This window comes from Notothenia rossii, assembly GCF_949606895.1.
Source record: "Notothenia rossii genome assembly, chromosome: 7".
Lineage (NCBI taxonomy): Eukaryota > Metazoa > Chordata > Actinopteri > Perciformes > Nototheniidae > Notothenia > Notothenia rossii.
The window spans coordinates 13,710,863-13,725,135 of record NC_136905.1 but is presented as its reverse complement, the minus strand read 5'-3'; the positions used below and the strand labels follow the sequence as shown (position 1 = coordinate 13,725,135).

Genomic DNA, 14,273 nt, shown 5'->3' with positions numbered 1-14,273 from the left:
TTCAATAACATGCTTTAACCAATAGGTGTCCCTTTATGTCAGCTGTGCACCGTTATGGTGTAAATACAGCCTATCTACCAATTGGATCAAATATAAAAGTCAGCCGAATTAGTGTTGATACTACAAGGAGACATATTGTGTGAAAAGAAATGTAAGATGTTGTTTAATTGCTGATATATTTATGATCCACGTCACGTTTTCAGTGTTGACGGCAGTTCCTCATGTTTGTCTAGAAGTCTTCTCATCAGGGTTCTATAAATAGAGAACTACGGCAGATATGTCATATTTAATGCAGCCGAACCGTGTATTACAATGCCGTTATGTGATGACTTTCAAAGAGAAAAGCAAGCACACTAGGAATAAAGTTTTATTATTATTTTTTTAAATCTTTTCGGTCTGTTTCCGGTGTTTGTTAATGACGATGTGATGTGAGATGTGAGACTGGAATTGCACAGGGGAAATAACGTATCTATGCCACCATTTTAGATGCGGATTTTGTTAAACTAATACGTTTTGCGTTGTGGACCAACACTATACATTGACGGGGAAGGGGGTAGCAATAAAGATAACGCCATTAAACAGTTACACAACATAACAGAAATAATATCGATAGCAGCGTCCCTAGCAACCACCTTGGTAACAATGAAAACGTTGTATGGACACAATTTCCTGAAGTAATCTTCGTAATAACTAGCAAACTAAAGATCATGTACATCCACTGCACACATAATCTGAAATAACAACTCATATTTCTCGCATCAAATGACATCAAAACGTATTTTAATGGCCAAAATAACCTTAAAATAGGCATTTTCCACCGAGAATAAAACGAAGTTTGGCCATGTTTTTTTTTTCTGCAGGGAGAAATTTGAAGATCACGTGACATAGACGCCAGCCATTGGAAGGAATGGGGGGGAAAAACGTAGGGATCCTACACGAGGCGTTTTTGTAGAAATACTACGTCCTACGTTGTGGACCAACGTAGTTATTACACGTTTTTTTGTGAGACTGGGTTGGATTTCCACTGTGCACTAACCCTACCTCTGCACAACACAACTGATGGTCTCAAACACATTAAGAAGGCAAGTAATTCCACAAATTGACTCATGACAAGGCACACGTGTTAATTGAAAACCATTCCAGGTGACAACCTCATGAAGCTGACTGAGAGAAGACAAGAGTGTGTAAAGCTGTCATCAAGGCAATACGGGGCAAATTGAAGAATATAAAATAAAAATCATATTCTGGATTTTTTTACACTTTTTTGTTAACTAGATAATTCCATATGTGTTCTTTCATAGTTTTGATGTCTTCAGTATTAATCCTCAAAGTATTAAACAATAAAAATAAATAAAAAGCTTTTGTCCAAACTTTTGACTGACAGTGTATGTAGTGTACACAATATGTTTAATGACTAATCATAACAATGATTAATATTTTGGGAGAGGGTAACATTTATTTTAGTTGGTTTATTTCCACTTTACCTCTTTTCTCTTCAGCGAAACACCCAGATGCACAACGACCTGCAGTGATCCAGAAAGTAAGTAATGTCACATCTGTCTGACTTTCTACAACACACCTTTCCTTCAACAGATAATGATATGATTAGGGCTGTGCAATTTAATCGATCCTGCGATATATATCGATATTTTGTTTCCCGAGAAAGTATCGATATTTCAGCCGCGGGTATCGATACATTAACTCCCATTCAAATCCCCCGTGTGCCGCCTGGCACTCTGCTCGCTCCCCATTCCCCCCCGTTCGCTTTGCATGAAGAGCGGTTACGTCAGCCAGCCGAGCCGCTAGTGTCGCTGTAGAGCGTTTCTAGATACACAGACGCCGGTGTCTTCTTCCTTCAGTGAGTGCGAAGCGGTTCAGGAGAATGGCGGCAAACATTAACCACACTGGAGAGGGTCTTCTCTACCGCCGGAGATATCGGCCCAATCCCAAACCACTCCCTCGACGGAGTGAACTCCGTCTGTAGCCACACTCGCAGCTCAACGAGGCTCCCTCCTGTCAGGGAGTAAATACAGCAGCAAGCTTTGGGACGGCCTCCCCTCTCTCCGGCAGAAACAGGAAATGCCGTAACTGTATGTAACAACGGTTTCAAATCAACATCTCTTAGACAAAAAGTTTAAATTAATAACTCAAATAAAACTCCTAACATCTTTCATTGTGTTTCAAAGCTCTTTTGGTTTTAAACCTGATGTTTATAAGCTTCTTAGTTTTTGCAACGGTCTGTAAATATACACAACTTTATAATAAAATGCACACATTTACCTTTTTCTAGACTAAACACAGGTATGATCCTAAGTTAAAACATATGAGGTTATCATGAGGTTGTTAACATCGCAGTTTATCAGTGGATGTTTGCTGGAACTACTTGTTAACAGCTTGACAGCAGCGGACACACACAGCGCGACTCCGGTCAGGTAGAGACCGGTCTCAAGTCAGCACCGCTGCAGACTCGTTGTTTGAGGGCTTGATAGCCCACTCCCCCTCCACACCGCTCCACACTCGTAGGTGGACCCTCCGCGTGAACGCGCAAACGGAGGGGTAGGGTGTAGGGGGCGGTTTGGGAATGGGCCATCGTCACTGCTCAGAGAAGTGCACTTCTCCCAGACCACGTTGATCAGATTATATTCCTGAACAAAAATCTAAAGAGAATGTAGATGCAGTTATGTAGAGAGGAGCCTTTCTGTTTAGTGTTTTTGGCTTAAATGTTACTCCTTTGGACTTGAATTATTGGCAGGTACATTTTACATTAAATGTTGTTCTTAGTGACTTGAATTATTGGCTACCTCATATTCTGTGTTAAGCTAAAAATGCTGTAAAAGAATCTGTTCAGAACAGGCCACCTGCTGCACCTTTTAATTCTCCATTGTCCATTGTGATACTGCACTTTATGTACTTACGTTTCAAAGGCTTGTAAGCTACAGTTGGCACTGTTTCAATAAATGAAACAAATTTTCTCACCACATCTTTTGAGTCATTTTGTCCAGCATTTGCAAGCTGTAGACTCTCTGTCTAGTCAGAGCCATATATTGTATAATTGATGCTTTCAGTTTTCAGTTGAATTAATTCAATCCAAGTCAATGGAACACTCACAAGATGTCACCAAAATCACACTGTCCCTTTAAAATCTTTCAGAAAATGATGTAAGTGTATCGAATTATATCGAATCGTATCGAATCGTATCGTTGGCTGAATATCGTGATATATATCGTATCGTGAGCTCAATATCGTGTATCGTATCGTATCGTGAGATTAGTGTATCGTTACAGCCCTAGATATGACCCAAACACCCCAGCTAGAAATGTTTGGTTCTAAAAACATTCTGAGAATGTTCTAGGAAGGTTTTCAGCGGGAAGTTTTCTTTTGGTTCCCAGAACGTTCTTCTGAAAGGTAGGATAACGTTCTCTAAAAACATACTTAAAATGTTTGGTGATAACATTGTTAGAACATTATGCCCTCCTATTCTTAAAACGTTTTCAGCGGGAAGATTTTGTTTGGTTCCCAGAATGTTCTTCTGAAAGGTAGGATAACGTTCTCTAAAAACATTCTTAAAATGTTTGGTGATAACCTTTTTAAAATGTTTTTGATAACATTTTTAGAACATTAGGCCCTAATATTCTTAAAACATTTTCAGCTGCAAGTTAGACTTTTTTATTAGAATGTTATTATTTTAGAGTATGATAACGTGCTTTATCGTTCCAATTTATCAGAAGTCTTTTCTCTTTTTAAAAAAAAAATCCGACCAGCAGCTAGTAGAAGTCACTGTCGGTGTCACATGTACTGGAGGGACCCAGAATCGAAATCAGCTGGTGAAAGTAACATTTGTTTATTAGAAAAGGGGAGCTGGGAGTGGAGGTTGGTTATGGCGGCAGTGGGAAACAGTTGGTCCAGGGTGGGTAGAGAGGCCTGGCTGGTCTTGGGAGTGTTGAAGGCCTTGGATTCATCCTGGGAGAGACATACACATGAGTGTGAGGCAAAAGCAGGCAAAGTTGTCAAAGAATATGCTGGTAAAAAGCTAGAGCGACAAGCAACAAACCGGCAGGGAATGAGTGCAGGCTGCAGGTTTTCATAGTGTGGCTGATGAGCAGGTTGCAGGTGTGGTTGATTGGAGATTGCTCCCAGCCGTGTCGAGCAGACCAGCAGGCAGAGAGAGAGACACACAGTAGAAACAAACACATACAAACACTAACAGGGGTTTCAGGGAGGGGCAGTGACAGTCGGTCCGTTCTTCTATATGTCTGTCGGTCTCAAATCTAAAGGGTGCAATAACGATTTGTATCTGAAGTTACCTACTGTAACTCCAGCTTCTATGAGTATTGGCGTAGCCCTCTAAGGCTATCGCTATTGGGTAATCCCCCTGAGCACCCGCGCAGCACTGAAAACACTTGTAGTCCACGCCCGCCCACAAGGTGGGCCCCACCCTCGGGCTCCCTTCCGGTATAAATAGGAAGGAGGCCCGACAATCTGCTCCCATACAAAATAACTTTTTTTCATCTTTTCGTGGAGCCAGTGGGGCCCCGCACTTAGAGGGCTACGCCAATACTCATTGAAGCTGGAGTTAGAGTAGGTAACTTCAGTTCTATTTTGTATATGGCTTCGCCCTCTAAGGCTATTGCTATTGGGTTAAGGGCGAAGCATGATGTAGTCTGCGCCCCACTGGGTCCGCCCGGCACTAGAAGCACAGACACACCTGCTCAATAACAATCCATGCCTATTGTGCCATGCGTAATGGCGCATCACCGTCCCTGGAATATAGCATAAGATGAATATTCTCCATGAGGGGACGAAGGCTGGGAACAATACATACCTGCCGCTGTGAAAAAGTAGAGACGAAGGTCATACTTTGCCCAGTGACAAAAAGAGGGGGAACAGCAGCTCTCTGTGTGTAGACAGGCAGGAGAGCGCAGCTGGGTTCCTGATATCACTCACTCTGACAAGACACTCCGTACCAAAAATGTGTCAGAGGAAAAAAAGGAAATATCCCTCTCATAAGAGGGAAAAAGGGCCGCTCTCCGTGCGCACATCTGGATCCCTGACGTCACTCACTCTGACAGGACACTCAGTACAGGGTGCATCAGAGAGGAATGAGAGACATCCCTCAAATACAATTGAATAAATGAACAGGGGGAAGACCAAGATGCAGCAGTGCAAAAGTCTTCCACTGACGTTCCTCCGTGCAAAGCCGTGGAGGAAGAAAATTCCTCTGGTGGAGTGCGCACTGATGTTCTCCGGGGGATCCACCCCAGAGGAGACATATGCCTGTGACACAGCTTCACACAGCCAGTGTGACAGCTGTTGTGCAGATAGAGGCTGCCCTAACGAGCGCTCTCTATAATGTAAAAACAAGCGCTGAGAACGGCGCAAGGCAGCCGTGCGCGCCACATAGCAGGACAGCGCGCGCACAGGACAGAGGAGATGAGACGTGGCTTCTTCCTCCGACCTGTGAGGAGGGGGGAATCAGCCAGCCAGGGTGATCACTCTAGACTCTAAAAGAGCTTGTGATGACCTTTGGCATAAAAGCCGGGTTAGGGCGTAAAACAGCTGAGCTTGCCATCTCCTTGGATCCGGAGGCATGACGGAGCCACAGAGAGAGCAGACAAATCACTCACCCTTCTCGCTGATAGAGCAAAAAGTAATACTACTTTGGCTGACAACAGTTTAAGGGGAACCTGATCCAAGGTTCAAATGGGGCTTTGCTCTAGTGCGCGTAACACCAAAGCCAAATCCCACTGACCCGCCAGTGTGCGCGACACAGGTCTGAGTCTCCATACTCCTCGCATAAAACGGCTGCTGCACTCTGCGAGCCCCTCTGTTCAATTCACCAGGAATATACATTGCTCTGATGGAGAGCAACGTGTGTGCGCGCCCAGAACAGCAGCCGCCTGGCTGCGTTCAGAAGCTGCGCAGATCGTACTCCTCCCTGGCGATTGAGGTAGGCTGCCGTGGCCTGTTGTCTGTGCAAATCAACACATGTCTGATTATACAGCAACAGGGCGCAGTGCTGGAATACTTCCCAAACCGGAGAACAGCTCCAGCACATTTACCTCTGACGCACAGGGTCGATGCACGGGCTCATGAACCACCTCTGGAGACTCCTATGTGGGGGAGTCCCAGGGGGATCCCCATGTGACCAGCTGACGTCATGCTGAGCAGCTGTATCACGGAGAGGGTCTGCGGGATGTGACACGCCGGAGAGGGAGCTGTCAGTTCCTCCACTCGCTGCCGTGAGAGCCGCGCTCTGCTGGCTGAGTTTAATTCCACTCCCAGATAATGGATATCTGAGAGGGAAGAGGAAAGCTCTTCTTCAAATTCATGATGAAAACCCAGGCTTTGACAGATGCGATACGAGATGTAACGTCTGTAAAGCGACTTCCTCCCTGGAGCGAGCCAGCAATAGCAGGTCGTCCAGATAAAACCACATCCTGGTGAACACATTCCAGCATCTGTTTGATCGTCAGCATGTGGAACACTGACAGATAAAGGATGGGTCTCACTCCCCCGTTTTTTCCCCGGGATTTAGAAAGTAACGGGAGTAAAAAACCCTAATTTTCCTCCATTCTGGAAAAAATGCCTTTTTCAACAGGAGTTCCTGCAGCGCTGAATGGAGCACAAGACACTGTTCCTGGGATGACAGGAGTGTTACTTGTATCCCATGGAACTGCGGGAGGGGGAGAGGCTTCTCTGAGATATGCTGTAATGGTTGTCATGACGAGTAGGAGGCATATCTGGGACAGAGGAATGCCGCGAGCTCTGCAGTTTATAAACCAATAGGTTAAAACAGCAGGCTTCTGCAGCAGATGAACCACCTCTGGAGACTTCACCTGTGGGGTAGACCCAGGGGGATCCCCACGTGACCAGCTGACGCCAACGCCGAGCAGCTGCGTCACGGAGAGGGCTGTGCGGGTTTGTGACACGCCAGAGGAGAGCTGTCAGTTTCTCCACTCACTGCCGCGAGAGCCGCGCTCTGCTGGCTGAGTTTAATTCCACTATCAGATAAACGATGGTCTGAGAGGGAAGAGGACAGCTTTTCTTCCAATTCATTATGAAACCCAGGCTTTGACAGATGCGATACGAATGTAACGTCTGTAAAGCGACTTCCTCCCTGGAGCGAGCCAGTAAATAGCAGGTCGTCCGGAGGAAACCACACTCTCACCCCTCCTCTGTGTAGTGGCTCCATGCCTTTACACGAAAAAGCGAGGAGCCAGAAAATATCCGAACGCTATTTCCTGTGTTTCGGGATGATGGGTACGTGGAAGTATGCATCCTTCAGGTTGAAGTGAACCAGTCGTCCTGGTGAACACATTCCAGCACCTGCTTTTCTTCCCCTTGAGGAACCCCGGAAATAGCCTCTTTCAACAGGAGTTCATCCAGCTCTGATTGGAGCGCAAGACATAGCCTAGCTTCTGGGAGGACAGGAGTGTTTCCTGTATCCCATTGAACTGTGGGGGGGGGGGGGAGAGGAAAACTGCAGGGCGTATCCTCTGCTGATAAGCCTGCTCTTCCATCTGTCCATCACGGCCCCTACACACAGCGGCGTGCGTTGCCGCTTCAAAGCTTCTGCCCATTCACTTTGAATGGGGTGACGTCACGATTTGCCAAACTGCATTGTGGGAGCAAAGCGTAGCTTTTCTCGCGGTGCTCGCTGCAAAAGTAGAGCAATGTTCTACTTTTGACACCTCGACGGAGGCGTCCGCCAATCGAATCATATGCCAGTACAAGCTCTAGCCAATCAAACCGCGTTCTTGTGTGTCTGGGTCGGCAGATTCATGTGATTGGTTGTTGGTCGAGTTTCAGCCCCCCCCGCCGGCAAGCGACAACGCACGCCGCCGTGTGTAGGGGCCATCAGACACACGCGCTGCCACTCTGAGAAAAACTCTGAGAGCGGGCGCACGTGCTCGAGATGTGTTTTTGGTCGTCATGGTGACAAGCCACGCCAGAGCCCCTGCCGCCGCTGCCCGTGAGGCAACCCAAGGTGTGCTTGGACCGAAAGGGCTGCGCGGGGGCCTCCACACGCTGCAACCCGTGTGTACGAGGCGTATCTCGGACAGAGGAATGCCGCAAGCTCTGTAGTTTATTAACCAACAGGTTAAAACCAGGCTTCTGCAGCGAGCCCTGCTGTCTACTAATCAACAGATTAGTGGCAGCCAGCTTAATTAGCGAGCTCTGAAATGTGTTAACCGACAGGTTAAAACCAGGCTTTAGCAACGCGCCCTGCTGGCTATTAACCGACAGGTTAGGCAGTTTACACATGTTGGGAGACATGTGAGAACCACTTGGTACTGATGACTCAGACAAAAAGTTGGAAAATAAACAGCTTTTATTCTCCTCACAATCCCCCCCCCAAAACGTCACAAACGGCTCTGCTTCCTTGGTGGCTCTTGTGGAGCAGACCAGGAGCGGGGGTGCCTCACTCCCCTTCTACTCACCGCCGGAAGACCCTGTCTCTGGGGCGGCAGGGGAGCGAAGACGTGGGATGGAGCCCCTGCAGCCGCTGAAGGGCGAGCCTGACGTCGTGGCTGCGGTTGTTGTCTCTCCGCTTGCGGCCTCTCCCGCCGCTATGGCCGCTGCGGTTGCTGCGAGCGTTGGTGCCGCTGCGGACGCTGAGCAGGCTGAAGCCAGCTGACGTGCTGGCGAATGTCGTCCGTTTGTTCTGCGGCCGTCTTCATGGTTTCCACCATGGCGTGGAACTGGGGTCCGATCAGCCCGTCCGGGCTGATTGGAGCGTTCAGCAGCACCTTCCTGGCCGTGTCCGTGATGACCGCCTGCTGCAGCCAGAGGTGGCGCTGGATCTGCGTCACCCACGCTGTAATCCTGGCCTGAGACACAGCTACGGCTGCGCACAGAGTGAGTGCCGTGCTGGCCGCCTTGCTGATCTATGCCGCCTCATCCGCGGCCAAGGTGGTGGACCGCTCCACCAGCGTCACCACCGAGTTCGAGAGCAGCGCGATGTTGTTCGCCGCCGCCGCCGCCTGGAAGGCACACTGGTGCACCCGGTCGGCCTGGCGGGCAACATACTGGTCTCTGGGGGCGGCCAACGTAGGACGCCGTCTGGCAATCAAGTTGGCCTGTTCTACCCCGAAAAACGACGTCAGGCTCGGATCCAGAGAAGGGGTGGCTGGGAAGCCCGCATCTGTAGGCCTGTCACGATAATTAATTGTGTTGGACGATACATTTTTCTGGAAATCATTGCGATAAACAATAATATTGTTGGCACCGTTTTAAGACCATTTTAGACATAATGATAATATATAATAATAATTCAAGTACATCCTTTCAAAAATAACTTTTTATTGAACATTCAACATTGCAAATGAAATGTGAAATAATATTAAAATATATAAATTATATATAATAAATAAGACTAATTAATTAAATTATAATAAATTAATTAAATCACACACAACCAAAACAATAAATTTAATAGAGTCAGGCTGGAAAACAGAGCTCTCTCTCTCTCATATATAAATATATATATATATATATATATATATATATATATATATATATATAAATAAATATGAGCACACATTATCTCACAAGCAAAAAAAAACTCCTTAAAACAACAGTCAAGTGTATGGTCCACTGTCAAAGACCCAGATGCCTCAACAGGCCATATCCAAATCTGTTTTTCTAAGTTTTCGAGCAAGGAACACCAACATATTTGCATTGTCGGGCGGGGGCTCTCCATCTCCAGCTGCCGTGTTTGCTCCCAGCTGGGAAAACGGAATGGGGTGGTTGTGTTTTAGGTGGTTTAAAATGCGCAGTATTGCCTGCTTTTGTCGCTACCTTTTTTAAACCAATGCGACACCTCGCCCGGCTCATTCAAGTCCGTAGGTTCGCCTCGTTGATTTGGTTTGAATCCAAAATACTGCCTCACCGGAGAATCGAGTTGTGTAGTTAGGTTTTGTAACCAATTCCATTTCACTTTAAATTCCCCGCGAATAAGTCACGTTGTCTCCCGACGTTATTTATCGTACGATAAGTCAATTTATCAATTATCCCGACAGGCCTACGCATCTGTAAACCCCTCCACCTTGGTAAAGGGAACCAATGTGGCCGCCGGAGCCTTCAGGGCCCTCCTGATGGCGGAAAAAAGGTGGCCAGATCGGGTTACTCCTGACCGTCTGCACCCGTGAGAAAACTCCGGCCATATTGTCCGGAGCACACCTCTCCTGAGCCAGGGGAACGGGGAGATTTTTGCAGGCAGCCGCCTTGCTAATAATCTCTGGCAGTTCCACTAAAATGCCACCTATCGCTGGTAGCGCTGTGGCGGCAGAGAAGTTTGGAACCGTGCGTTCGGCCGCCAACCTGGCACCCTGCTCCGACTCTGTCTCCCCCGTCCGTGGGAGAGGAGGGAGGGGGGAACCGAACGGTGAACCATGGAGAGAGGCAGGGTAGGAGTCGTCCGACTCCTGCCCGGCACTCGGCTCCAGGAACACGAGGCGCTCGTCCGCGGGCTCGTAAGCCGGGACTGGCCAATCGTCCTCTTCAGCTGCAGCAGCGAGAGCGTCCGCTCTTCGCTGTCTGTCGACCAGAGGAAGACGGGCACAGTGAGCACATGCCGCCTGCTGGGTTAGAGAGTTCGCGTGCTCAGACCCCAGGCAGTACTCGCACATGATATGTGGGTCATAGCTCATGATGTACCCCGAGCCACATGAGGGACAATCTCTTACACAATTGTTACTCATGTTTGCTTCTTCGATCAGTGCTTCAGTCTAACGTGGTCCTGAAGAAAAGAGGGAGCAGATTGTCGGGCCTCCTTCCTATTTATACCGGAAGGGAGCCCGAGGGTGGGGCCCACCTTGCGGGCGGGCATGGACTACAAGTGTTTTCAGTGCTGCGCGGGTGCGCAGGGTGATTACCCAATAGCGATAGCCTTAGAGGGCGAAGCCATATATACGAAATAGAACCAATATGCATAAACAGCGGAGACTGTTTACTGTATATGCAGCCCTCACAAACCACACATGGCCAGATAGCTTATCCAACAGTTAGAACCTACATACGACACACAACCTTTATAGTCAGAAAAAAGTGATTATTTTCGGATTATTTTCAGATATTTTACACAAATGATATTATGAATACTGTGGGCCTACATACCTTTGTGTGATTATAAGTGCATGTGAGTGAATATTGGCATGCATACATTTGTTTTTATATATCCTATTCATTGTCTCAATGCGCTCATACATCTTAAGAAAGTTATCACCAACAATGTTAAGAATGTTTTTAGAGAACGTTATCCTACCTTTCAGAAGAACATTCTGGGAACCAAACTAAAACTTCCCGCTGAAAACTTTTTAAGAATAGTAGGGCATAATGATCTAACAATGTTATCAACCACATCTTAAGGTTATCAAAAACATATTAAGAAGGTTATTGTAAGAGCCATTTAGGCACATTATTTTATGGTAATGAAATATGTTTTTGTGAGCGAATTGAATATTCTTTCATTTAACTTAAATGAGCTGAAATACTGTGAATTATTATTATACTATTTTGTAACGTGTTATCTTGCTTATGGACAGCTCTAGTTTATGTTTTGTTATTTATAGAAAGCAATCTTAGGGGCGTGCTCGGGTATAAATGACGCTGCCAGCATGACACAGCAGGAAGTCTAGAGAGCCAAGTTGGGAAAAGTTTTTGACCGTACAAATCCGTAAGACCGAGGGATCTTGTTTTTTTTTGTTTTTTTTAAATACTGTGCAAATGTTGCACTTCGGCAGTGGGCCGCCAACTGATGTTGAACCTCTAAATAAAGCACCTGAATGGAATGAGCAAGTATCTACTTTTTTGAATATACGAGAGTCAATACTCGTTCTCGCCTCCTAGACTAAGTGGCTTTTGAACATTGATTTTCTTTTGGACAATTGGCCACTACAGTTATCAAAAACATTTCAAAAATGTTTTTAAAGAACGTTATCCTACCTTTCAGAAGAACATTCTGGGAACCAAAATAAAACGTCCCGCTGAAAACATTCACAACAAATGGAAACAAACATTTCTAGCTGGGAACTCACACATGCCACCGCAAACATGCAATATCTGCTTACAGCTTATCATGAATTACGTGCTTGTTTGTTTTTTTCAAAAGAAAAAATATGATGACATCAGATTTTTTTTTAAACATCCTTTTCAAACAAATGCAACAAGTTTTGTTTTTTAAAGCGTGTTAGTGAATTAATTTCAGTTTTCCGCACTCGCCTCGTTGCGGGGAAATTATACAGATGAGTAGTCCGCCCCTGAAAATGTCTATGCAAAAGTTATTATTAATAATAAAAAAATATTTTAAAATATTAAAATAAATAACCAATTTTTTTTAATTTAATTTTAATTTTCCATTTTAATTTTGTAATCATCTCGCGACCCCCACTTTGGGAACCCCTGGTATAAAGAACATCTTTAATGTATTACCCAACAACGTCCAAAACACATCCTTAGAATGTTGCAGGCAAAACATTCCACCTTTGTTAACATATCACATTAAAGGAACGTTTTATAAAAAAACTTTCTGTCATCTCAGGCCTTAATAACATCCTCAAAACATCCTCTGAATGTTGCAGTTAAAACGTTTTGTCTTAGTTAACCTTAAACCTTATATAAATAAATCCTAAAAAGGTTCTTTGAACACCAGATTAAAACGTTTCTTTAAAACCTTATTAGAACCTGTAGGTAACGTTAGCCAAAGTTGTGTCAGAACGTTCCCCTCTAGCTGGGACATGATCAACTTATCTATGTTTGTCTGTTTGTCCAAACAACAACAATTAACCAGTTTATAAGAGTTGAATGGAAACATTAGCAGGGACGAGATGCAAATAGGCACATTTGTAATTGTCCAAGAGGAATATACACATGTCTAATTAATGTATTGATTATTTCAGGTAGCAACAATGGCAGTTGTTAAACATCTGCTTTTGGAAACTCTGAATGATTTGAGAAATGAGGATCTTCAGAATTTCAAGCAGATCCTGGATTTAATTGTCTCCAAGAAGAAGCCAAGATATTTTCCATTGATTTTGAGTCCCTCAGCACAAACAGTGGAACAGATGATGGAGATCTTCGGCCAACAGTGTCTCGAGATAACCGTGGAGGTTTTGAAGGACATTAACAGGACTGATCTGAGGCAGAGGTTGACAAAGCCCTGCTTCGAACTCAAAGGTAACACAAAGAAGAAAGAAATAACCTTGCATCCCATAAAAAATATTTTCATAAACGTTTCATCCAATACATTTTATATTTCATTATAAAAAAGAATTTGGTGTCATCAATGTGAAATATAAAAAATAATTGGGACAGGGTTCAATTCAAACAATTAAATGATCAAAAGGCACATTGTCTCAACTAAACATCTTGTATTTAAATGCTTAAGACTGTGACTTTTTGATTGATGTACATTCATTTTAAAGTAAGTGGGCCTTCTTAAAGTTTAATATTTAATATTTTCTTATGTTAAATACGTTTTCAATCTTCCAAGTAATTTTAAATGTATTTTTTTCTCTTCAGAGATGTACTCTGTGGATGAACATCGACCTGCACAGTCCGAGGGAGTGAGTCTGACTTTACACATCACAGCTTTCATTCAATAGATGCAAGTTGTTAACCATATCCATCTTGAACTTAACAATGATGTAAACCAAACAATTTTTAAGGTTGATCTCTTCTGTCAAAATGATTTTTCTTCCGCTGATGTTCTGATCAGATTAGCAGACTGAAGTCTGAACACTCATATCAAAGTTTGCATTTGTGAAGAGAAATGCAAAACATATTATATAGAACAGATGTTAGTGTGTCTTTGACTTGAGAGATCTTGTCAAAATTGTAGGAAAACCACTTGTCTGAAACACTGATTGACTAAATGAAAACAAAGTAATATTTATTTCCATAGAGAAATAACACATTTTCTTAAACATCTGTTTATTTGTTCAGGCTCAAATTGCAGCAGTGAAACCAATCCTTTTTAAAGCTCTTATGTTTATGAGTGACGATGAGCTGCACAGATTTCAGTGGTATCTGCAGTTCACGTACTTCCAGAAGAGAATATCCTGCATCTTTCATGGATATTCAAATTGGGCAGAAAGTGCTCTCCAGCTAGTGGATCAGATGGTGGAGACCTGTGGTCCGCAGTCTGTGGAGGTGACCAGGGAGGTTTTAATGGACCTGAACAGAACTGATCTAGTGGAGAGATTATCAAAGCCTATCTTAAGACTCAAAGGTAAGAGAAAGAAAACTAAAACTGCTTCAGTACACTCTCATCT

General features: G+C 44.6%; 1 protein-coding gene across 1 annotated transcript in view; it reads left to right on the top strand.

The window, feature by feature from the left end:
* LOC307013172 (uncharacterized protein) overlaps nucleotides 1-14,273 on the top strand; it is a 157,779-nt gene that overhangs the window by 120,038 nt on the left and 23,468 nt on the right. Inside the window, exons 32-33 of the mRNA XM_079640438.1 lie at nucleotides 13,522-13,565; nucleotides 13,945-14,230. Coding sequence (XP_079496564.1) covers nucleotides 13,522-13,565; nucleotides 13,945-14,230 — 330 coding nt within the window. The remainder of the gene's footprint in view (nucleotides 1-13,521; nucleotides 13,566-13,944; nucleotides 14,231-14,273) is intronic.